The sequence below is a fragment of the Triturus cristatus genome, chromosome 7 (assembly GCF_964204655.1).
Source record: "Triturus cristatus chromosome 7, aTriCri1.1, whole genome shotgun sequence".
Taxonomy (NCBI): Eukaryota; Metazoa; Chordata; class Amphibia; order Caudata; family Salamandridae; genus Triturus; species Triturus cristatus.
The window spans coordinates 1244587469-1244615001 of NC_140590.1; the positions used below are offsets into that span (position 1 = coordinate 1244587469).

The following is a 27533-nucleotide window of genomic DNA, read 5'->3' on the forward strand; positions in this document are numbered from 1 at the left end:
TATGGTTTAGTTAGACTGACCTGCCCTCCCATAGGAATTAATGGGGAATGTGTGTGACCCTGGTAGTTCCTGATGCGTGGGGAGTGCAGGGCCGAGTTTGGTATGTGCGGACCCGTGTGATGAAATGCTGCACGATGATGTGTGCGGCGTCAATGTACCTAGTGTGGAAGTGCCACTTCTAGAAGTTGGCATTTCTGTGTGCAGTGTGAGATAAGTGCCTTGTCTGGCGACTGGCTGGCTGAGGTCATGTGATGGGCTAGGGAATCCCCAGAGTCAGGAGGAGTCACCCAGTGGTGAATTGGGAGATCAGCAGCCAGATGGGTGTGAGGAGTACACCTGGGACCTGAATAGGGCTGGGCTTTCCCCACACAATGCTGGCTCCGCCCCCTGTGGTGCGACTGATGACCCTGGCCTGTTCTGTGAATAGGGAGAGGAGCTGAGCAAAACAAAGTGCTCAGGAACCAGTTGCAACTGGTTCGCCCCTTCCCTGCACCTTGAAACAAAGGAAACCTGTGTATAAAAAGGGGCTTTGACCCCATGTATGTGTTCTTCTACTGATCCTAACTTGAGGGGAGCCTGCTGCTGCTGGGCGCCAGGAGAGACCACCACTAGGGACTGCCTCCCTGCTGGAGGGCCCTGTGAGCTGGCCCCTGGGCCCAGTCTTTGCCCCCCTGCATCTAAAAGCCTTTTTCTGGACCTTGCCTGAACCTAGCGCCTGGAAGAGCGCTTTATTTGGCCTTCTTATGAGAGAAACGCTTTATTTGTGGCAGTCCCAGGAGGCGCTGTGGAGGATGGTGGGTGCCTGCTGCACGAAGCTGCACCGTGTGGGATTCCCCCGATTTGTGCCCTTTTGAGCGGGAGCCCACCCCGCATTGCGGTGCTCTTGCGGGTGCCTACCCCGCTTATTTAATTATTTTTCTACGCGGGTGCCCACCCCGCTTTATGCCCCAACGTAACGGGAGCCCACCCCGTATTGCCATCCTTCGCGGGTGCCCACCCCGCACTGTATGATTAAAGAAGAGGGAGCCTACCCCTCATTGCCACCGTATCGAAATCACCACCGCGGCCGGGTGAAAAGGAAGTCAGGCAGCCTCGGAAGGGACGTGGGCGTGGCTAAGCACAGGAAGCGGACGGAAGCCTACCCTGCGCTCCTGTAACGTAGGACGGAAGCTTCGCTGAAAGCAGGAAGCAGGCGGGAGCCTACCTGCGTATGCCCGGGTGAAGTCAGAACCAGCTTCGCCGAAAGCAGGAAGCAGGCGGGAGCCTACCTGCGTATGCCCGGGTGAAGTCAGAACCAGCGCTGCTATCTGCGGGGCCCTCGTGACCGGAGGATAGCCCCGCGTGCCTGCAAAAGTCCCGGGACCCTGGGAGAGGGCCCGGGTGAAGCGGGACCGGATGAAGAGGAGCCTTCCCCTCCAGCGCCGGTGAGTGAGGGCTCCGAGGGGGTCCGGGCCGTATTTCGCTCCCGCCGAGGAGGGAGCTGATAACTGTTTGAAGTGCCAGTGAATGCACTGTGTGTAGAGTTCTTGGGCGGCCCCGTCTGATAGCGGGCCGCTCCAGCGGGGGCATTATTATTGAAGAGCCAGAGAGGCTCCAACGCTCAGGGGGCATATTTGTTTAGAGCCCTGACAGGCTCCAACGACGGGGGCATATTTGTTTTAGAGCCCTGACAGGCTCCAACGAAGGCGGCATATTGTTTAGAGTCCAGAGGGACTCCCACGGGCATTATTTGTTAAGAGCCAGAAAGCGCTCCAACGTTGGGGGCAGTATTGATCTAGAGCGCCCGTGCGCTCCAACGTGTGACACATCTGATTTAAAAGGCACAGGGGTGCCCAAGCTCATTTTCCCAGCTGCCCAGCACTTAGTGGGCAGCTGCAACGTTTAGGTTGTGCCCCTTTGCGCTTTGGCTTGCGCAGCCTGCGCAGCTAGCCCTGACTTTGGACAAAGGGCGTTTGAGCCCCTGAGAGGCCAAGTTGGCCTGGGGACAGTTCCCTGTGTTGTGCCCTCCCCAGGGTGCATGGTTATTTTAACATGTATACTTTTGCGCAATGTGCACTGCCTTTATGCTGTTTTCACTCCTAAACTGTGTTTATGCCTAGGAGATTGTTTTGCCAGTAGAGATTAGGCTAGTGTGTTCATGGTTCCCTGCGTAATATTTTCCTAAGGGTTTTAGGATTGCGTAGGGTGTACTTACCTGTTACCAGTGGTTACTGGTTGTGCGCTACATTTATTATTTGTTCTACATTTCTACGTTTACAATTTGGTGATTTGTGCTAATTCTGACAGTGGCCCATGTGGCCCTGTCTTGTGTAAATAGTCCCCTGTAAATTCTGCCCAGTGCCAGTTGGCACAGTGTAATTTGTGTGAATATTATCTAATGTGTTTTGGTATAATACAAAGGCTATTTTTATATAATACCTTGTGTGGAGTTTCTTTTGTGGTGGGCCTTGGGTGTTGTTGCTGGGTGCGCGCGTAAACACTTTACACATTGCCTCCGGGATAAGCCTGACTGCTCGTGCCAAGCTACCAAGGGGGTGAGCAGAGGTTATCTTTGGAGTGTAACTCCCCAGCCCTGACTAGAGTGGTGATTTCTGCCTGGCTTTGGCGCAAGCCCTAGCCAACCAGAAATCCCATTTCTAACAAGCAGGTATTGTGCCACCCTGAGTGGGACAAAGTAAAAAATGGCTTCTAGTCTGCCACTGCAGACTGCAAGGGCAGTGTACAACTGCTAACATGAATTTGACATTTTAATCAATTACAAAGCCCAAACTCCCTTTTAATATGCTTAAGTCACTCATATTGCAGGCCTATTGAGACAGAGTCCAACATATTAAAAAAGTAGAACAACATGGGTTTCACATATTCTGGAAGTAAAATCCCACAATTGCAGTTTTTACTGCTGGGAGGGAGACTGGTTGCTCCATTGGTGAGTACAGAGTTACAGACTAACCACCTCAGCTGTGCTAACCTCTGCATGGGAATACCAACGTTTGCAGCATAGGGCCACAAAAGAAGCCTGCTGGGTCGAGTTGGTAGTCCAGATCGCTGGATCGTTGCTCCTCGTCGATGACCAGCCTAAGAGACCAGGACCCGACACTCAAAAGTTGCAAGTGAGTCTGCTGGATCTGAGAGAGTTATCAGAGTGAAGTTTGGTCACCCAGAAGGAGAGATACATACAAAAGAAGGAAACCTCTGAACTCGCTGTGCCAGCGGACTGGTGGGCCAGTGGCATCTCGATTTCTGCGACCCACAGAGGACTTCGAGGCCAGAATCACTTCCCCAAGACTGTGGACTGATGAGTAGCCCTGGGAAGACCCAACAACTGCACAGCATCCTCAGTATCCTGCAACATTTTCAGGATCCTGCATCCCTAGCACCAGGACCACTCCATAGAAGTCAATAGCAAGGGGCCAATGACACTGGAACTGAATTGAAGACTGCCTTTCTTGAGGAGGTAACTGTTTGTTGGACTTTGCTGGTCCCCTTGACTGGCTTCCTTCCAGAGTTAACTACTTAATGTAACTCAAAGTAACCTTTAAAAGTTTATCTTGAAAAGTTTTCTAAGTGCCAAAATTTGGTGAATTTGTCAATGCTTGTTTGAGGTTAGGTGAAAAATCTTGCTTTATTATTTCCTGTAAAATCTATATACCCGGAACCCTCTGGTGGATCTTTTTTGTTTTGGTATCCGTAAATTTATAAAAAATATAGTCTATTTTATCTATTTGTCGCCCTGGGAAAAGCGCCAGGCCCAGATGGCGTCCCCGCAGATATTTTCAAACCCAATGTTGACCTATGGGTGCCACTGTAAACTAACATTTTAAGGCAGTCTGTGGCAGCCATATCCCTGACTCATGGAGGTCAGCTATAATTGCCTCAATTTTAACCCCTTGCGTGCTCATGACGGAACCACTCCGTCATGAGCCACGGGCGCCGTGTGCTCATGACGGAGTGGTTCCGTCATGCTGCGGCCGTTGCGGCCGCTCCGCCCACGCGGCGCTGATTCCCCGCCTGTGCGGGCGAATAATGCAAGCGGGCGGAGTCGTGACGGAACCACTCCGTCATGAGCACAGCGCGCCCGTGGCTCATGACGGAGTGGTTCCGTCACGAGCATGGCGGCGCCGCGCTGACCCCTAACCCCCCCAGCGTCGCGGCGGAATTCGTGCCGCGGCGAAGGGGTTAAAAAGAAGAGATAGGGACTCTCCATCATATTGCAGACCAATCTCCTTGCTCGATTCTAGTGTGAAGATCTTAGGGAGGGTGCTTCTGTCACTTCTGGAAACCTGGCCTGAAGAAAATAAAATTGTGTCCAGTGTTTAATTTGGCTTCAGACCATGGCTTCAGACCAGGTATTGGTACAGTAGACCAATGTTCACATTTTTATATGATAGCGGAGAAATACGGAATGGCCAAGAAGGTCCCCCTTACGTGGCCTTCATTGATCTATCTAGTAGTGCCTTTGACATGGTAAACCAATCAAAACTATTGGTCTTGATAGAAAGAATGGGAGTGGAATCGGGACTTCTCATCCTTATCAAATGCTTCCACCTGAGGCTACCAATTAGGGCCCGCTGTGGCACCCAGGTGAAACTACTTCCCAAATTAGAACCATATGAGGCGTGAGACAAGGGTATATTTTAGCTCCCTTTTTTTTTCTTCTTCACATAAACAGGATCTCTAAACATTTGTCCAAAGTAGGAAAGGACACCCCGAATGGGAGGGCAATCCATTCTAAATTTGCTGTACACAGACGATGCCGTATTCATTGCCTGTACAGCAAATGGCCTGGAGGTCCTGCTGGATTCCTTCTCTTATTATATGGAAGATTTGGATCTAAAAGTGAACCATTGCAAATTGTTTATTATGACCTGCGGGCAGATAAACATGAGGTCAAAACCATTTGTCATGGGGGAAACTCACATCGAGAAGGTGAAAGATTTAAATAATTTGGGGATCCTTTTTAGTTTGTGTTTTAAATGGAATTCTGTTTTAACTGCAAGGTCACAGCAACTCAACAGGAACATCGAAGCAATCATTAGATTGGTGCATAGATCAGGACAAAAACCTATCAAGGAGCTGATCAATCCATATAAAAGTAAATGTATTTCAGTTGGTTTATATGGAGCAGGTTTGTGGGGCAATGCAAATGCGGAAATCCTTCAAAATCGTTTTACACATAGGCTTCTTACAGTTCCCAAGGGGACGGCCACCTTGTTTTGCCATGAGGAATTAGGCCTCCCATTTTTATAGGGCCGGATGGGTCTTGCCCGTCTATGTTGTGGATTAACGGTTCACTGATAGAATATTGTCCCCCAAAATATCCCCATACACAAATATCTAGTTATAGATATCGATATCAAAAATATTGACATCCTATATTTATACGGGTAAGAACAAAAATATCGGAAAAAAATATTGATGTAAAAAACATCGTTGTAAAAAATATCGACTTTAATATATGTATAACAAATAAAACTGAACATGTTAAATAATAAAATTAACTTGAAAAAAATAGAAAGTGTTGGACAACGGAGGGGTAAAAATTACTATTCCCACTTCAGTTAGTGCAACAGTAGGGAAAGTGTTGGATAGCGGAAGAATAAAAATGAATATTCCCACACCAGTGAGTGCAACAGTAGGGAAAGTGCGGGATAGCAAAGGGGTAAAAATTACTATTCCCACTCCAGTTAGTGCAACAGCAGGTAAAGTGTTGGATAGAGGGGGGGTAAAAATTACTATTCCCCCTCCAGTGAGTGTGCAACAGTAGGGAATGTGTTAAATAGCAGAGGGGTACAAATTACTATTCCCACTCCAGTTAGTGCAACAGTAGGGAAGTGTTAGATAGCAGAGGAATACAAATGACTATTCCAACTCCAGTGAGTACAACAGTAGGGAAAGTGTTGGATAGCGGAGGGGTGAAAAATGTCTATTTCCACTCCACTGAGTGCAACAGTAGGGAAAGTGTTGGATAGTGGAGGGAGTAGAAAATACTATTCCCTCTCCAGTTAGTGCAACACTAGGGAAAGTGTTGGATAGCAGAGGGGTAAAACATACTATTCCCACTCCAATTAGTACAACAATAGTGAAAGTGTTAGATAGAGGAGGGGTAAAAATTACTATTCCCACTCCAGTGAGTGCAACAATAGGGAAAGTGTTTTATGGCGGAGGAGTACAAATTACTATTCCCTCTCCAGTTAGTGCAACAGTAGGGAAAGTGTTAGATAGCAGAGAAATAAAAATGACTATTCCAACTCCAGTGAGTGCAACAGTAGGGAAAGTGTTGGATAGCGGAGGGGTGAAAAATATCTATTTCCACTCCAGTGAGTGCAACAGTAGAGAAAGTGTTGGATGGTGGAGGGGGGAGAAAATACTATTCCCTCTCCAGTTAGTGCAACACTAGGGAAATTGTTGGATAGCGGAGGGGTAAAATATACTATTCCCACTCCAGTTAGAGCAACAATAGCTAAAGTGTTAGATAGCGGAGGGGTAAAAATTATTATTACCACTCCAGTCAGTTCAAAATTGAAAACAAACAAAATATCACCAACGCAAACTTTCTTTTAATGAAAAAAATATAAAAATATTTAAAAAATCTAAAAACTAGAAACATATTATAACGTTAAATAGATATGACAAATACCTACAAAATGTATTTTATTAAATACATTTAAAAATAATTTACAAATAAATAACTATTTTAATTAGAAATTATTCATAAACAAAAACATGAATTATCACTTAAATGTCATCTTTTTTATTTCCTACCCTATAACACCGCACAATTCACAACACACATCTACATTTTTTTTAAATGTACCGCCATAATTAACATAATCAGCTACCAATTAAAGAAATATTATTAATCAAAAAACAAATTAAAACAGATAAAAATTAATTTACTCCCCAAACGTTACCCCTACAAAACCAAAATGCACAAAAAAACACATTCTTACCCTAATTAATTAATCAATCAATCAATAATAATGATCAACTAATTAATAATTAATTAAACAAAAAATCCTTTCCACCCTCTACCCCTATAAACCCCACAACCCACACCAAAAAATCATTACACAATTTCCATTATGAAATTTAAAATAATACATTAATATCAATTAATAACTACTTAATAATAAATTAAAAATAAATTACTTCCCACCCTTTACCGCTATAAACCCCACAACTCACATCTGAAATGAATTACACAATTGCCATATTTAGATTTTAATTGATTAGCATTAATTAACAAATAATTATTAATTAATTAAAAATAAATTACTTCCCACCCATTACCCCTATAAACCCCACAACCTGCTCCTAAAAAAATGACACAATTTACAAAATTAATTACCTATTAATTACTTAATAATAATTAACAACCAATTAATAATTACTAAATAATAAATTACTTCCTACAATTAGCACTATAAAATCTAAATTAAAGAAATATTAATACATTTAAAAAAGATTTAATTTATGATAATTAAATTTCTTCCCACCCTTTACCGCTATAAACCCCACAACAAGTTCCTAAAAAAACATGATTACCATAATGAATTACCAATGAATTAATTAATATTAACTAACAACCAAATAATTAATAATAAATTACTCTCCACAATAAACACTATAAAATCAGAATTAAATAAATATTACTAAATACAAAATAATCAATAATTTATTATAATTAAATTAGTCCCCACCATAATCCCCTATAAACCCAAAACCCGCTACGGAACTGAAAATCGCAAAATGTAAACAAAATAAAATTGTTAACTACTGAAAATGCAATACATATATTAAAAAACAAAAACAATACTTATAAAAAAAATAGATCACATGCATTTAATATACATACTAATACACATAACACTAACTAAAAAATCGATATTTTAAACAACTACATTTTGCTATCAATATTAATCTCTTTGATATTTTTAAAAACTATATTTCTTACTGTAAAGTCGATATTCTTGACCACGATATTCTCGCTGTCTATATTTCTGTGTCACGATATTTTCAACTCGATAAGAAGTCGACATTTCCAACTCGATAATTCTGCCTGCATACCGTGGATTTAAACCTAGGGCACCTCAGAGGCAGCCCTGGTCAGATCCTGTATTTCTGATTGTTTGTCTTTGAATGGGGTTGACCGGATTCCTTGGCTTTTAGACCTAAAGAAAACTTTCAAGGCAATAGGCCTGAAAGATCTGTTCAAAAACCCTCATGCAATTACCCGATGATGCAAGGAGGTATTTAAACAATGCTTTCTCAACCATTGTATGGCTTTGAGGTTACAGAGGGCTCAGGCTTTGGTGTCTATAGCAAAATATGCCATAGCTTTAGCTAAACGTAATCTAGAACCATATGAATTCTAGATTACAGACCCCACCTCCCGCTGCTATCTTTAATTTTTTAGGTTAAGTAGTGTATGTACATTTTAAGGTCGCCATCCCTTTCCAATGTGTTTGGTCAAACAATTTACCGCCATGTCATTGCAATAACATCACAAATTAAATCATGTGCCACTTTATAATGTTTTGCCCTCTATATACTGAACCTAGGCACTCTTTTTTGGTTCCTGTTTTTTTACTAAAGTTCTGTTTATTGAGTTTTACAGTACAGGTGCAATTGCGAGGACAGGAGGCATCAAATAAGCTGATACAGCTGATACATTACGGTGACAGTACAATTACACAATGCTGCCATGCCTATTTAGAGAACTAAAAAGCTTAGTAGAAGCCCCGGAGAGGCATGGACTGACCTATGGGGACGCTGCGTTAGGTCTAAGCAACAGTGCAGGTGCATTTGGCACCAAACAGAGGGGAACTGTTCAAGGATAGGGGGAACTGTTCAAGGATAGGGGGCACAAACCAGTATTGGATAATGGGGAAAGGGGGGACTGGAGGGGGGGGGGAGTTGGAGGTTCCCTGCATGTCCCTCAAGGCCCGTAGTTAATAGAGGGGGCGGGGCATTGCTTACGGAGTGATAATATGCTAAGCATGGCCTGCCGAGTCCACTGGGTGGGGGGGAGGCGCTATATTGGGCCATTGAAGAGGTGTAGCACCCGCAGTCTAGGTGGTTGGAAGAATAAGTATTCCCAGCGAGGCATGTACTGGACGAGGGGTGGCCAGAGACGTTGAAATTTCTTGGTTCTTGTTTTGTGCAGATCACAGCTGACACAACACCAGGAAGCCCTGGTGTTTTGCAGAAACTTTGTACAATAGAGTTCTGTTATGCAGTTTAAAACTTTATTAGAGGAGCGCTGGTAATAAGGAAAAGATAAGAGGTGCTCTTCGCATGATTGTATTACCAATTCTGTTACTAGGCTGCATTACCTTCTTCATGAATTTTGTATCGACAACTGTGATGATTCTTTTATTCTCTTTATTTCATCTGTATATTGTTTTATTTATATCTTTTATGGCTTATGCTGAATAAAGATTTGAATGAGTGAATCTATTTTGATAACTGGTGTCAAATGTATTCCTTCTTTACATGTTTCGGTGCTGTTTAAACACTGTACACTTATTCCACTGTGTAAGCCCAATAGCTCAGAGCCACAGCTACTCAAGTTTGAGCTAAGTCTTAAAACATGAAACCTGACTGGTATTAAAGGGGTTGGTAGTGTATTACATGCTGACACACCATATAATACACTCCATTTCCTCACATCTACTCAATTAATAAGACCCCAAACACCTGCAAGGTCTATCACACAGTTTTAACAATTTAAACTCGGGCTTAAGCCCTGGAAGCTATGGCACAGAGCAGAGAGTCTTAACTAAGGAATATGTGCAAAGTATTTAGCAAGACTAAAACGGTAAAAAAACAACTCAATGAAAAATCCCACAAACAATTTTGAAAAAGTAAGAAAAATGTAATAAGAAAAAGGACACCAAAAAGATCAAATCCAAGAAGGTGAACCAGAAACATGAATTTTCAAAGTTTTTAAGGCAAAAGTAGCAAGAAAAGGTTACGTGCCAGCCAGGAATCACTGTTTGAAGTTGACTGGGACCTAGACACGATTTCAGGCAGGAAAAGCTCAGAGCGGGAGAAATTCAAATGTCTTAGCCACTGAAGTACTCTTGTAAGGCAGACACTTTTTGCACCTTCACCCTGTCAGCTTTTCTACCTTCTGACGTTTTTTATGGAGCTCAACTTCCTTCAGTGGGGCAAGACTGAAGCTGTATCCGATGAAGTCACATTAGGACTGGTCAGCTTTGCTGCGAGGCCCTGCTGAAGTTGTGGAGGTCGTGGAGTTTCAACTTTTTAGACTTTCTGGATCAGTTCCTTTTAGCCACTTTTAAAGCTTCCAAGATCTTAGGAACAACACTTGGGTGCCAGGACACAGTCCATCAGAGGCGATCAGCAATGTTGAGTACCGTTACAGTTCTAATCAGTCCACTGGTCACTGCAGGAAAAAAGGCCTCTTGCAGCTTTTTATGTCCATGTAGTCACACAGAAGGCCAGCCAACTGACACTTGGAGTCCACTTCTAAGTCCTGTGTATAAGTGGGAGTGCCGTGTAGTTCCTATGATCCCCAGGACCTGCGCGTTTTAGATTACCTAAACTGAGGGTTTGGTGTGCAGACAGACTCTGGACACCCCCACAGGATGAGTCAGCCGTTAGACCAGCTAGCTCTATGGTGCCACTACCACCCCCCTGCATTCTACAGTGGTGGGTGTAGTTTCTGACAACCAATGAACATGACAACCCTGATTCCTTAGGTATTGTGGAAACAATACGGTATCTTTCGCACAGTCACTCGTGCTTGCTTTTTCTCAGAATTCACATAGAATGACGATTGGGACGGTTTCAATAATTATTTATTGGTCAAGCATCAGTCTAGTACGAAACATATTTGCTGCGACAATCAAAAGACAGGAGCAGACAAATGTGATCGCTAGCACCAATATCATAACTAGCAGATACATTTCGACCATAGTTCTAATAAGATGAATATAAACACATGTGTATGTAAATGTCAGGATATATCCTAATGGAGCCAAGAATCCCCCAGGGAAGTACTAACCCCTCACGTGATGGTTCTGAATGAAGGACCCCATCTCTGGTCAAGGATGGCACACCGCAAGGGATGTCAGGTCTCTGCCTGTCAAAGGATCAGCCTAAAGAGTCTCGATCCAGCCTGGAAGGAATTCTCCTCTCTGTCTGTAAGGGGGAGTGAGGGTCCTTTATACTAAAATAGTCACTCCATGTTTTTTTCTAGAATCAATATGTTTTGAATACATTCACTGATCCCTTGCTAATCCTTTTCTAAACAAAAGCACTCCTGCATAGCTGGCTGTTGGCCATGGATGAAAAAAAGAGAGGTAACCCATATACAGAATAAATCTGCTGTGCCTGAGGGCATGTTTATGTACATCAGGTACAGGGATTAAGATAGGGTACCGAGAGCCTGTCGTCGAAAAAATGGAAGAAAGCTACTGGGTAAAAGGTCACCTGTGTAGAACCATTATGTCGTGTGGATGGGACAAAACATACGTAATTTGATATGTGCATTATGGGACTATCCTAAAGGACATGACAGGAGCAAGTGCAGCCCTTCAAGTTTTCTCACAGGTTACAGACAGCAGGTCCAGTCCTCTTTGTTTCTGACACAGACTCTGAGTTGGCTTCTTCCTGCCACACGTAGAATGGTAGTCCAGGCCCTCTTGTTGTCCCGCCTTGACTATGGCAAGTCAGTCTACCTGGGTAGTCCTTTTTATGTGGTTAAGCGACTCTAAGAGGTCTAGAATGCCAATACGTGCAGTTTACTAAAGATACCAAGACATAATTCTGTTGTCTTGTCTCCTTCCAGTGGTTGCCAGTAGCGAAGAGAAATCAATTTAAATCTCTTTGAGGAGCACACCGGGCTATGTATAACAAGAGTCCTCCTTTACTACTGCGGCTTCTAAGCCCCTACAATCCTAAAAGATCTTATCGGTCTGCAGAACAGAACCTTCACTGTGCCTTTGATTAAGAAGAAAGCTAGAAGAGGCGAACACTCATTTGCGTATCTGGCATCAAAACTTTGGAACACCCTGCTATTATCATTGACAATGATAAAGGAAGAACTCAATTTTAGAAAACATCTTATTTGAGTAGTTTGCCTATCTAGCAGGTACTTTTCGACGGACATGACATTTAGCATTGGGAGGCCAGTTGGGAAGCCAAATGCTTTATAAAGGCCTAGTATAGTATAGTCTCTCTGTGTCCCTTTTAAGTTAGTGAAGTTGCTGACCACTCCTAAACTGCCTTGCTTGGGTTAATTTGGGTCACAATCTTCCCTCAAGCCATCGTGCAAGGCCCAAGCTATTGTTTCTGGTTCTGAGAGTAGTATTTCAAAGCTCATCAAAGCAGCACTGACAGTCTAGCTGCAGGCTGGCAAAATAGCAAGTGGTAGTGTGTGATATTGTGCATTTGACAGACAACCTTAACTCTGTTGTCCTTATGATTAGAAACACAACTCATTGTTTCTTTCGTAAATAGGGCAGACATTCAAGGCCTCATTTATGAAAACTGTTGCATCGCTGCATGAAAACAGCGATGTGACAGTTTTCACTGCGCCCTCCTTGCGACGTGATGTGAAGGAAGTGAAGGAAGTGACCCGCTTAGGGCCACCCGGGTCACCACTGATCACCTCTCAGCCTTCTGTTACAAATGAGGAGTTGAAGAGATAGTGGAGAATATATACCAATAACTGTTTATTCATATACGCTCGGAGCGGGCCCCGTCTACACAGTCTCGCGAGAGTGCTACAGAGGGAACTGAAGAACAATAAGCATAGAGATACATTATGTACATTTCATGGTTAGACAAGAACACGCCCACAGTGGAATTTCCCAGGCAGATGTAACTGGACAGTAAAAGACAAAAAAAGGTTTTCTTTCTCTTATCTTGAACAACCCAGCACCATCCAAGTCCGTTTCACCCTGGGCTGTGATCAAACCCCCAGACAGGTGGGAGAGGGCCTTTATCCAGTGGGAAAGCCATGCTCTGGCACTAACAGTCTTTTTTGGCAGAAATGAAACTTAGCAAAGGGCATTTCTCAGAACTAAGAAAGATTAGTTTCGATCAGTATACAAAATGGAGTCCAATAAGAAAATGGTGCAGCAAATGCCAACTAAAACATGGCATTACGTGAGCATCCACAGGCCTAATCTAACAGATGGATGCATCATATTTACTGTATGGTGCATCATTTCGTAAGGAATGACAGATACGTCAGTATTACTGACGTATCTGTCAGCGCTAAAGTGACGCATTGCTGGGGTGTATCTGAAAACAGACGCAACTCCAGCAATGCGTCCTTTCACATGGGGCAAGCCCTGTGTGAAAGGGTCGGCATCAGTCTTACGCCTGCTGTGAGGCAGGCGTAATATATTGACACAGGAGCGTCCTAGAAGTGCAAAGTAAAATCTGATAGATTTCACTGCACCACTTCTGCAAGGCTTTTTACGGGGGTACGGCCACCCTGGATACATTATACCTGACGCAGGTATAATGTAGCGCAGGGATTTACAAAGTGACCCATCTGCTTAGATGCGTCACTTTGTAAATAGGGTGCAACGTAGCGCATTTTTTACACCTCCGGTGCATCACGAAAACTGATGCAAAGGCGGCTTAAAAGTGTTGCAAGGTATCATAAATAAGGCCCTCAGATGGCTTGCCTCCGACGGCACATACTCGCTTGGGCTGTCAAGGGAAGGTTTACGCAAACATTGGGATGGTGGACCGAGAGTTTGACAGACAGGGTACATCATCGCCGTTGCGATGGAATACCCTGTCCACTAAACTAAATCAAGCCGTAAGACCTGCTACCACACCTTCAGTCTGTCTTTTCTTATCTTAAAATTTTTCCTCACATTCGAAATGACACAATTCACCATTTTAGGAAGCATTACTTTGCCAAACAATCTCTCAACCTTCACAGGATCCTGAAATACACAGTGTCTCTGCATTTGTAAAAATGTTTGAATCCACACTCAGGGGCTAAGTCCGATCCGGGTCAGAAGGGCACCGAACGCGATCCGGCCAGAAAAACTACGAGCCGTACGCGTGCTTTCCGCCCGACTCATACAGCTGTACGAGCGAGCAAGTACCATGCGAGCTACGTGAAATTTACCGACCGAGTCGTTTCCGGGTCCGAACCGCTCCGTACGTCTCGGTACGATGCACGTGTCCGAGTGGTTACCTTTGGCGGCCGCGTCGGACCCCCTGTCACCCGCAGCCCTACGACTTGGACACAGGGGGAAACCCAAGGGTCCCCCCAACACAGGCATGCACGGTGCAGATGGCACCGATGCGTACCCACTGTAGGGGGTGCCCTTGTTCAAGATGTACCCATTCAGTCAATGGGAGCCCATGTACGCATCGTACGACCGACTTCCATTGACTTCTATCGGAGTCCGACCGAACCGAGTCCGGCAGCATACAGCCGCATTGTACTCGCTTGGTTGGACTGCAGGACTCCGGCTCGGTCGGAAAACACTCCGGATCCGGCTCGGTCGGAGTGCTTTCCGACCCGGATCGGAATCAGCACCACAGTGTTCCAGTTCAATGGCACACTTACCTACTGCATTCTGTATGCTATGATAACTTTCCTCTGTGTCTGCAATTTCTTTATGCAGTGCCTGATTTAGAGCTTTGCAGGTGGGTTGACCCCTTCACAAATGGGGCAGATATCCCATCTGCCATACTGCAAGTGCATTACATCCTATGACACTTGTAATAAGGCGGACAGGATTTTCACCACTTTTGTGATGGAGTAACCCATCAGCCAAACTCTAAATCATGCCCTTAGTCTCTTAACTTTTGCTAACTTTTCTATGAATGTGTTGTTCCCACCAAATCATCCACTCACAGCACAAAACTGACATTACCATAAATGTACTAATTACCTCAAACAGTATTTTGCAAGTGGTAGTGTGTGATATTGTGCATTTGACAGACAACCTTAACTCTGTTGTCCTTATGATTAGAAACACAACTCATTGTTTCTTTCGTAAAACGTTACTTTCTGAATGTACTGTACAATGAATCTTTCTAACCCATGGTGCAAATTCTGTTAACACTTCAGGTGGCTATGTTTCAAAACTAGTTTGTGAGGCAGAACTCGGTAAAGAGGTTTAACTTTAATTGCTAGCAGTGTGGCCAGTGAGGGAAGAAATGCTGCAGCAGCCTTTCCTTTTTTAATGTTCTGTTATCGGTGCACTAGTTCATTTACAGGCAGTACATATGGGACCTGATTCTCAAAGGTAAATTTACACTTGCTTGTACGTTTACGATTGTTTCTTTTCACAAAGGCATTTATGAGTCGTATCTTTATGATTGTGGAGTCTCCACACATAAAAAGACCTATGTTTTTATGTTTGGAGACTCCGCACTTGTACAGATACTACTAAAGATATTCTTTGTGAATAGGAAAGAATCGTAAACTTACACAAAAGTGTGCATTTACCTTTGTGAATCCGGCCCATGATGCTCATAGGTATAGGATTTTTCATTCATAATAGCAAAGTTCAGCATATCTCAAATTATAAATATTTCAGTCCAATGCACCTTCAGTGAGGCAAGGCTTTAGCAGCCGTCATCCAAGAGCAATCCCTGGCATGTGATTGACTCTATTTAACATGTTCTAAGGAGTTGATGCAAAACAATCATTTTTCCAGGTAAAATGCCAAAAAAAAGTTCAAACTGAACTTTTTTATACTTCATTAACTGTCACAACACCATTCCCAATGCTCAACTGCCATCCTCTGAAGTTTTATGTCATTCCAAATACTTGCTTTTATGAGAAAAAGTAGTATTTTATGCGAACTCTAAATGCAAAGAAATGCAATATTCAAATGCAACAACACAATCCTTCTTAAGGTCGGGGCTCTAGTAGTTGTCTGGTGAATCCCTGTCCCACATTCCTTCGTGTAACATTTTTAGTGTTATTCACCATTCATTGGTGGCCGCATCAGGAAATACAAACTATTAAGCTGTACTCATGAATTTCCTTTGACTCTTCAGAATTTTAGGCAAAAGTGTCTATGATGCTGCAGTATCTTCAGCAGTTAATCACCCAGGGCCCCAAAGTCCTAGTTCAAGTCTCACACACTCCTGCAGCTCGGAAGCATACAGGTTTACAGAGGGTGCCCTCAGCATGGACACTTGCGAGATCAGATCCTGCTCGGAGAAGTCAGGCTGCCCACTGTACACATAGCAGTAACACGTGGGTGCCGGATCACTCTCCAGATTGGCGCTGCTGTGCTCCCCAGTGATCGGAGCAGCTTCCAGCTCTCAGCAGTAAGTAAAGTTCTCACCGGGGGGGGGGGAGGGGGGGGGGATTCAATCCTTCGGCTCCCAACTGGAGTCCTGTGAGGGCACATCATCCTCCTATGTGTTCTCCTGACCCACAGGGGGCAATCGGGGCAGATCCTTCAGTGCTGCTAGACTTGCCTGTCACAACCTCAATCCAGTCCGAGGTGATGGTTCCAAGTCTTTGACGATTTTTACCCGGCAGCCCATCCTGGCATGCAGGGTTGCCGCAGTACCTTCCAGATGCAACGTGGACTCCTCAGGTGCAATCACCCACACCACGGCTGCCCCTCCTAGCATACAGTGGTCACTGAAAACAGTTTTTCACACAGGCTATGGGCTGTTTGGAGCACAGCCTAATCTTCACATCTTGCACAGGGACTCCTCACGGTAAGGCTCCCAAATGGCTCTTGCACCCCCCAACGCTCTCCTTTTCCTCATAGGTCACAATAGTCTTGACAAGCAGGCAGGCGCTAGAGCTTCAGGGCAGGTGATCTTGGTTTCCCTGGGTGATGTTCCCTCACCCAGCAAGGATACTAGCAGGTCTTGGCCCCCAGTTCTGGTCACAGGCAGAAGTCTTGAAGAGCATCCCCTTCTCATACAGCCCGTTTAGCTGCTTGGGTGATGACACATTTTTGGGAACTCAACCTTCCCTTCTTATAGTCCTTTTCCTGACACCATATGTGATTTAGGGTCTGGTTCTTGGAAGTTTTATGTTGGGGTTCTGCTTCTTTTAGGGCACTTCTCCTTTTCATCTTCCTTCATGGAAGAGGTCTGTCACAACAGGTACGGCTCCAAAGCTTATTGTCCACAATACAGTTCATGATGGGAGTGACCAGAGATCACACCTGGATATCAGCCACAGTAATGCATCAAAATGTTATCCGAGACCACCGGCTCTACTCTTTATGATTCGCTTATTGGCCCCATCTTCCTCCTGGGATGTGTCCAGGCCCCTCCTTGTGATCTATAACTAAATCAAAGAGCAGTTTTTTTTTTTAAGTAAAGGAAGTCTCTTCCTTTTCCCTCCACTGTGTCCCCACCCAGCTCACAGGAATGCAGCAAAACACAAATCTGTCTGGGGGGATTCCTCACCTGCTGATGTCTTCGCCAGGCAGGGCTGGGCTTCCCAAACCGAAAACCAGCATCCTCCATACAATGTACAATTGCAGACACAGTCACTCAGTGTACATTCACAGGACACTTTGAGTCCAGCACTGTTACCTCTATGCATTGTACCCTTACAGTACAGGCACTCAATCTGCATGCACTGTTCAACAATAAAGTTTTTCTGTCTTTAACCAAGGTGTGTTATTTGCAAACACACACACTGCCAGCACACACACTCATGGAGTATGTGCTGCACAACACTTCACCCTTCATGTATTGTACTTCATGCAAGGACAAAAACACCCAGCACATGCTTTCCCTGCGCACACACTGTACAACACTACATCTCTCCTGTAATGTATTCCTCTATGGCATACAAACACCCAGCACATGTACTAGCCACAGATACACGGTGCAGTACTGCTCAATCCTTGTACTGTCCAGAGCACACATACAACTAACGCAGAGTCACTACTCCTGCCCTGCGCAGCACTCCACGTCTCACCTGATGTAGGCCAAGGGTGAGTTAATTACACAGCAGTGGAATGTTTAAAAAGGTGAATGAGCCTTTAGGCCTCAATCCAGTGACACAGGGTGTAAAGGTCCTGTTCACTACTACTGATCAGTACACAGTATTCTGCCACCACCACGCTCATGTTGCTTAACTCCTGGTGAACGTAGTAGCTTTCAAATACTATGATGGAAGTACTTTGGGTGTTCTTGTGGTCCACCAAGACCACTGTCCATCCGACAGGCCTATGTCATGGTGCGTACGAATAGTTCATAGTTGCCTATGGCAAAAAATTAGCATTAAGGAGCCAGATAACAGTACAGTTGGGCACTCAGGGCAGGGGCACATGTTTGTTCTATTCAGAGAACTTTTCCTTCCCAACAAGGGCTACCTTAACTGTGTGCACTTCTAATTTTTGTATCATTATGGCTATAGAACTTCTAAAAGTTGCTGAGCATATTTACTTGATAGCAATAAAAGTATTTTATCATTTTACAAAATAACAATACTATCTGAACATTATATATATTGGGAGTGATACATGTTCTGTTCTAACTAGTTCTTCTAGTTAGAACTAGTTCTTCTGCCCCAGAAACTCCTCCAATAGGCTCCACTGCTTGACTTTGCTACCCCTTGAAAGTGAAGGCCTGAAAAGGAAGTACATCGGAATTCAGTGAGCTCTCAGTGGTACCAGGTTCCTTTGTTTCCAGGGACAGTGGCCATGAGTTTTACATGGATTTACTAGTTGTCCTTGAGACACAAAGCCCTGGAAAGTAGGCCTGATACAGGTAGCAAGTGGCGAAGGATCTAGTCCCTAGATATCAGAGAGCACTTACCAATGTGCAGAAAGTTCAAGATGTTGTTTTTGTTTTTAGTTTTTTGCACTTTATATATACAGATGTCTATTTATGAAAGAGTTCAAGTTAGTTTAACAAACAAGCTGTCATATGAACTACATTTAAAAACAAAAGCTCAATGCCAATGAAGTCAACCACATTAGCAAGTGTTTTTAAAATGATGTGCTAATTTTATATTAACTTAGGTCCTGATTTAGAGTTTGGAGGAGAGGGAACTCCATCGCACCGACTCTGCTGCCGATATACACCCTTACTTATCCTGGTGGCTTACCTTACAGGTTCACTGCCCTACTCTGGCTTGTGCTGTCTGAAATTTAGGGGAGGAAGGCGTTCTGTTTGATCTGGGACTTTCCTTCATTCCTCGGGTTTTCAGAGTTTCCTCTACTTGTTTTGTCATCATAAGGTCCTAAAAAGATTATACCTTTTTGTTGACTGGGATAGAATACCCCAACATCCAGGCAGTGATAGGGCCCTTTCTTGACTATGGTTATTCTCTATATCTGAAGTCAGATTCCTGTAACTTACTACTTACAAAGGGTGCAAAATGCTGCAGCTCACCTGTTGTTCGGGCTACCTTGCAGGATCTCACTTTCATGCCACTTGCCACAGCTTCATTAGATTTCCATAGCCAATCACCCCATGTTTTAAAAGCTTTTACATCTGCTGTAAATGCTTGTGCAAACAAGGGCCTCAATTCATATGCAATCTTTTGTCTTATATCAGCCAACACAAGCTCTGGAGTTTCATTGGACCGTCTGCCTGTTATACCCAAAGTTAAAAATAAATCTTACAAGGTTATTACAAAAAACTATTTTTCCCTGTAGCCATGTGATGTTCGACTAACCATCTTACTCTCCGGAAGCTTTTGAAGACCTGCTTTCCTGTCAGTAGAGTAGGGGTCTAAGTTTTCATTCAGTCTGAACCATAGCACCAGAAGGCCTTGAAATCTAGAAATTAGAAAAATAAAATAATAAAAATAAATCACGGTCTGAATGAGTGCAATGTTGTCCAATGCCCTTCAGGATACAGTGGGGCACATGCTCACATGTGCTGTCCTTGCTAACAGACTGTCAAATGTGGTACCTCAAAGTATTGCAACACTCCCATCAGTCCCTCAGAAGGAAGGACATGTCCTAACTTCACATTCAAGTCCACACACACACACAGACACACCACATCATGTGTTCAGTCCCAGACAACACAAGCACTGCACTGCATGCACATAAAGGTATATCAAGATCCTGTCCTCCCCGGGTATATCTTAGCTGATATAACACAGTAGGGTAGAGGGCTGGCAAAATCCTATCTGAATATGAATGGTTCACTGCTGTAATGGCCTAATGTGAAATCCAAACATTCATGGATGTTTTTCTGAAGCTATATTCAGAGCTTCATATTCTCACTTAACTAGAATTTGAAGTGCTATGTGGGATAAAACATCTCTTACACCTGGGCTATCATTTTGCAACATGTAGACATCATGGCCTGGGGAGGCTGCCTGCTGCCCATGATGGTTCTGTATATGCTCCTGGCCACTGTACGCTTTAACCACCTTTACACAAAAGTGAACTTGAATTCTAGTCAGTTGTATTCTGAAATGTTAGTCTGGATCTGTGCTTATTTGTAAAGCAATAAGTGCCCGGTCCCTCCTCAGGAGGCCTACCCATTGCCCCTGCGGCCAATGACAGTACTAATGCAACCAACCATCACACTCCTGTGAGTGTGACAAGTCAGACTATTCTAGGTCCCCAGTGATATAAGAATGGCTTGGGTAACAGGTGTTAGTCATTTTATTGTATATTGAATTACTTAACAACTGTTGTTGTGCTCATATCTAAATTAGCCAAACAGTGCCACCATGTGGCAGACTGTCCTGACCACTGGTATTGACAGTAAAGTGCAGTTGCTAAGCACTGGAAGCCACTGGCTCCAATTAAAGGCGGTTCCAGAAGTTGCTGTTTTTATCTCATGACCTTGAGTCAGTAGACTTCTAGCTAATAGCACCTAATATTTACTTTGCAGTTTAGACCAAAGAGAGGGATAAGAAGCACCACATGACTTAGGATGTGCCAGAATGTGGGCTGCTGCTATGTCCCAGCCTTGAACACAGGGAGGGGTCACAATCAGCGCTTGTTTTGGGGGGTGTGACTGGTGCAGCCGCACCCGGCGTTGACCTTGGGGGGATGGGAGGAGGGCGCTGGGTTTAAAATAACTATGGGTTTACGTGCAACTGCTGCAGATGTTCCTTGCGTAACAAGCAGTTTTCAGGCAACAATACAAATGTCAAAATAACTCTGGTGATTAATGTTCCTGTTGAAGAGAGATCAGAGTTTTGTCTATTGGCTGTTTGGCTCATCATGAAGTAGCGGAGAAAGAACTCGTACGATGCAGATCACAGAACTGTATTTTATGTGGATAGCTTAGTGGGTTACTGCTTTTGCCACAAATATCCTTTTTTTACTTGCAGTTTATAAGTTACAATCCTAATATATTACAGTGACTTATGAACTGTCATCAAAGAGCTGCGTGCAAACTGCAAAGCATAGGTTAGGGCATTATGTTTTTTACCCTAGTCTTTCATTATCTATTTCTAATGTTGCTGAAAAGGGTTAATTTGGGTAAAATTGTAAATTGTAAATTGATACTTGTATAGCGCACTACTCACCCGGAAGGGTCTCAAGGCGCTTGTACGAATACCGCTGTGGAACCCATCCTGGCTTTCCCTGTGAGGCGTCCACTCCTGGGCACCCCCAAGGTGGAGGCCAGGCATCCTTAGTGTTGTGGGGGCCGTTGTGGAGATTAAGCAAGCTATTGCCCAGAGTTGCAGAGTGGGACTCCATGATTGGAATAGGCACCGAGGCAAGAATTATCAGGTCCGTGGAATCTGAGCCCAAGACCCGCCGAGGCGGGGAATTGAACCCTGGTCCCGGGCTAGATCTCTGCATCAGGGTCTGCCACTCTAATCATTGAGCCACACTTCTCCAGAAATGCATTCTTAATAGTAAAGCCAAACCCAACCAGTGCTTTAAAACATATGAAACACATGTGAGAGAGGGGCTATGGAGAGATGATGGGCACTGGTGGAGGATGGTAGTGAGGGAATCCGGGTGGAAGGAGGTCAGTGGAGGACACCAAGAAAGATTGTTGCACTTGGTACCACCAGCGCTAAAGCCATCCCTGGTCACAGCAACAAAGCTACATTCCACTCTGCACCTGAAGCCAGCTCCTAATGTGCCGTAGCACGCCCCTCGCCAGAATAAACTGGCTCCCTTCTCCAGAATAAACTGGCTCCCAGCGGCTTGCACACTCTGGAACCCATCATTTTAGACTTTCATCATGAAAAGGTACAATAGACTGTGATTTCGAAGGGTGGATTAATAAAATCTCTTTTCCTACTGAATATACATCGGCAATCAAAACAGCATGTGCCCTCACACTTAGAGGCAGGCAACAATGCTGCTGCACTACACCTGCAACTCAATGCGGCCACAGTTTGCCTGCAACTCCAGATGCAATGCCCCTGCTTCTGCTACATTTCCACATAGACCATTGGACCAAATGGGTAGCCAAACGACTGGCATCACGTTTCAACTCTCAGATAGGAGTCCGGGATAGCAAGAACCTCTGCTTCTATATATAGGCCCATGGTGAACCCTCCTGGATCACTTCCAGGCTACCAGTAACCAAGGAAAAGCAGGAAGAAGAAGTTGTGGGTGGGGTTGTCCTTTGTGGCTATCACGCATCCTCCATCTTGAGACCTCCAATCCTGATGGTGTATTTTCCTCATATCCAACTCCGCCAATTTTACATGTGTTGCTTAAAACGTGGGTAACTGATCCCCCCTCATGGGGAAAACTCCTGCTGGTCCATTAGCTAGTTTATTACCGGTCCTCGACACTCTCATATGTGCTTCCTCGGTTAACGTCCATCATGTATCCAATCCCTAATCAATAGCCTTTATTAGACAATGTATTGCTAACCTCTTTTTAGCCAATTATAATCTAAATCATGCAGCTTTCTTCTGCATAATATTACCTATTGTGAATGGTGGTATCTCTGAAAGGCTTGAACAAGTGTCACTTGTAATATAATTGCTGCACCACTTTTAAGTGGATCACCCAAGCTGCCACTGTTTGTGAATATAAGCCAACCCGGTGAGCCAGATATTTATGTTCACCCTTGTCTTCAAGTGGAAGTTCACTGCATCTGTCTTAGAAGAAGTATTGGACATGGGAGGGGGTAAGAATCATGGCTGCCATCCAGTGAAGACAGAACCAGACTGGAGAGAAGAAGGCAAATGCCTGCTGTTACTATGACCTGAAGGAAGAGAAGGCAGACTGCCATGCATATTTAAAGCTTGTCTGTATAGGCTCGTTGACTGCAAGGCACTAATGCTCCGAATGCTGCTGAGACAATCGTTGCATGTGAGAGGAGTCTGCTCATGACTTGTGGATTGTTGCGGCTGCCATATTTAATCCAAGGATCTGCATCAGCATAATGTCCTTTTCTCCTTCCTCTTTCCAAGATTCCCTGAGAGAAGGAACCAGACAACTGTTCAACTGATGGCACTAGTGCAAGAAAAGAGCTTAGTGAGACATGGTGGTAGACCAGTGACAAGTGTTGGTTGCCCTTAGTCCTCTTTCTCTTTCTGCAGCACATTTCCTTCTTTGTCTAGGGGTTGTGGTGTGTCCACTTTTCCATACTTTCTCTCGTGGTGACACTCCACCCCTTTGACCATGAAAATTACCTCACCAACTCTGGTTCCCCTCCCCATCTTTGTTGCAGCATTCTACCTGACCAACGTGTCGTCCTGTGGCATCAGAGATGCAACAGCAGGTTCTCTAGGTCTTAGATAACTTCTGCCTGTACACTGCACCTCCTCAGTGCCTTGTAGCACACTATATGAGTTCCCCTCTTGAATTCTAACCACATCAGAGTTTCAGCAGAGGTTACTAGCACCAGACACTCATCACCAAGTAAGACTGAATTTGAACACTGAATAGAACTTTCTGAACTAAAACACACAGAACAAACTCCACCCCTAGGCAGCCTTCAGTTTTAAATCCTTCGGGGTGCCCCACTCCCTTGAGCACACAGTTGTCCAGATGCTTTTTGGGAAGTCAGATTGTTGTCGCATACACAAAAGAGCCGAAGCATTACTTACTGAAATGCTATTTACAACTTAACTACGATGTTGAATGATAAAGCGAATATAAATCATTTACTTTTATAAAAATATAGTACTGAATAGATTTTCAACCAAGGTATGATGATACCCACTCCGGGTATAATGTTGTGCTTGTGATTACAATGATAATTCTTGGCATAATGCAGTCTTAAATGAAAGGATGATGCTCACCCTGGCATAGTTTGGGTGATGTTTGGATACTGCTGTTACTGCTGTGGATTATTTTTTTTAAATCCTGCTCCATTGGCTTTCTAATGCTTGTTCAATATAGATAACACCCACCAGATATCTGGGTGCTGTAATTAGTAACAAGTCTCTCCTTCTCTCACCAGGAATGGGTCTCAGATCGGGTTTCTGGGTCGGGACATGAATTACGACTTCAATCTGCAAGAGACAAGACTCCTCCCAAACATGTCTTCTCTCCGAATGGTAGGATCCTCATAACACCCTGACCCTCTCTCTCTCTTTCCATATCACCTCTTCCTTTGCATCCTTTCTTTCCCTTAACAACCTTCCCTTTTATCCAAAGTCACTCATTCATCCAGTGGAAGCTTATTGTACACACTCTCTATCATGGCTCCTATCTCTACTTCACAAACTTTCTAAAAAAGACCTCTGCTTCTTCTTGGAAAGTGTCAAGGTGATTCATTGAGTGGAGGCAGAGAAAAAAGGGGGGTCCCAAAACAAGGTTTCCCTATGCAATTTTCCATAGGGAAAATGAACAGCCAAACAGCAAAAACATCCAAATGGAATTACACTAAATTTGGCAGAAAGTTGGCTCTTGGGCTAGAAAGTGTGCTTTTTAGGTTTCGACTCTAGACAGCACATGCGCTGTCTCGAAGAGATATGTTGTATATACTTTGTGAGCTTCCACCCACCCATAGGGTTCTCATTTGCTGGCTCCATCTTCACTCTTATATTCTTTCTCTCCATTTGACCATGGCATGCACGCGTCATGCCTCTTCATGTGTTTAGCCCTCCCTGAGAGAATGGATCAATTACTACTATCCATCCCCAGCTCCCATTTGAGCAGATATTTTCGGGACTAATTTTATTTGTTTGTTTTGAGCACTTAACATGAGCGCTCATTTTTTCTGTCCCTCCAAGCTCTGTTTATGTTAACAGCCTTGTCACATTTGCTGTGAATTCAAAGACCAGGGTCCCTCAACACCCTCCTGCTTCGCTGCATGGCGAGGAGCCCCATACTAAGAATTCACAGCCTACAAGAATGAACACACAGTATCAACTTAGAACTGTTTCACGGTAGCAAGAACGTCGGATACAACATACAGTTGTCAGTTACAGGAAGCTCACGCGGTCGTGCAACACTCCTTCCTGCGGGTCACGAGGCGGAGACACAGTGAACAAAGGGTTTCTTTAATTCCAGGTTTTTTATTTATTCGCAGATATGATGCATGCGCTGTCCCCCTCGGGTTTTCACTCGCTTTGATTCTGCCAACAAACGAGCACCACTTTAAGGGGATTTGTAAAGGATCCCTGAGACCCAGATGACAGCAGTAAGCGTGTTTCATGCAGGGCGAGTCACACCACCACTGTTCATTTAAACTGCTTTCTTGTTGGCCTGTCAGCGTTTGGATGGGGCTGCGGCAAGTGAGGCGTGTGTGTTTTTGTGTGCATAGATTTATGCCTGTTTTAATACACAGCGGTTCAGTTTTACCTGATTTCTTTTTTGGCCGGTTGGCATTCAATATCCGGGCTACCACTAGGAATCCTGCATTGATTGTGTGCGCATGTGCACTGGAACGCTTAGTTGAATTGTAGTCTTGCACATGCATGGTAGTTCCCGGTTTGCTTCTGGGTCTTGGGATGCTCAGAAGCAGGTTTCATTCTATAATTAGCCGGGTGGAGCCTCAGGTTGGGGTTTACGGCAGAATTTCATAATCTGTTGGCAATGTTTCTTTGCTGCCATGCTATTTCTACAGTATTGTTGGGCATCAAGGGCAAGCCTTCCTCTAAGAAGAATCATCTTTCACCATCTTCAGCTTCTTCCTCGGACAGTTCAGCCTCCTTGACGAGGCGTCAAAAATAAAAACGTCAGATATTCCAGGGATGATAAGAGGTAAAAAAAAAATTATATTGGAGACACTAATCTGTCACTAAACTAATTTTGGCGTCAACTCAACATCCTGTGATTCTGGGCAAATCAGTTAATCTTGTAATGGCTTCATGCACGCAAAGAGAAATTCCACAAAGCTAATTGCAGCACTTTTTTTAAATCAAAAGCCATGAAAAACCAGAGCTGTTCAAAAATAATACACTGGACATCCACCATAAGTATTTGTTGTAGTATTAACATTTATTAGTGAACTTGGTTTGATTTCTTTTCTCTCCATCCCACGCAGAGCTCGCTATTATTCAAGTTGTTTGTCATTCGCTTGCCCACTGGTCCATGCCCACAGCCACGAAAAACCCTGGCCCAACTCCAGGTCACCTACGCTTAAAGGGACACTTGAGCTCTGACAGATACCTAGCTAAATAAAGGCCAATAATTAAATGCACTCTGACTGTACTGCGGCTGCTACTAAATCCATCAAGCAGTAAATATAATCTGAAGCCAATGCAAGTGTTTATCTTTCCAATTTGATGTATGCCTGTGTGAAGCCTGAGCTTTCAGTGAATCGTGTAATGCAGTCAGGCCTGTCCCAGACATCATATTGACCTTTTTTTAGGTCTCGCCTAATACATAGTATACAATGACAGGCCATACTACACCATACCATTACAGGCCATCCATACTATACCATACTATACAATCATAGTTTTATGAATTTCTTTTCCATACCATACTATACTATACAATGACAGGCCATATCATACTAAACTCTACAATGACAGACCATACCAAACCAAACTATACAATGACAGGCCATACCACACTATACTATACAGTGACAGACCATACTATAAAATGACAGGCCATACCATACCATACAATGACAGCCCATACAATTATATACAATAACAGCCCATACTATACCATAAAAAGACAGGCCATACCACACCATACCATACAATGACAGGCCATACCATACCATACCTTACTATACAATAACAGCCTATACCATACTATACAATGACAGGCCTTACCATACTATGTAATACAGGCCATACCATACTATAATATAAATGACAAGCAATACCATACTATGCTATAACATCCCATCATAAACTCTACAATGACAGGCCATACCATACTATACTATACTATACTATACAATGACAGCCTATACCATACTGTACAATGACAGGCCATATCATACCATACAATGACAGCCAGTACCATTCCATACAATAACAGCCCGTACTATATCATACAAAGACAGGCCATACCTTACCATACAATGACAGTACATAGCTTGCCATAATAAACTCTACATCGACAGGCCATAACATACCATACTATACTATACAATGACAGCCTATATCATACTATACAATGACAGGCCATACCTTACTATGCCATAACATACCATAATAAACTCTGCAATGACAGGCCATACCATACCTTACTATACTATACAATGACAGCCTACACCATACT

General features: G+C 43.9%; 1 protein-coding gene across 1 annotated transcript in view; it reads left to right on the top strand.

The window, feature by feature from the left end:
• LOC146811709 (putative DBH-like monooxygenase protein 2) overlaps window positions 1-27533 on the top strand; it is a 439263-nt gene that overhangs the window by 324213 nt on the left and 87517 nt on the right. Inside the window, exon 9 of the mRNA XM_085618698.1 lies at window positions 24304-24400. Coding sequence (XP_085474824.1) covers window positions 24304-24400 — 97 coding nt within the window. The remainder of the gene's footprint in view (window positions 1-24303; window positions 24401-27533) is intronic.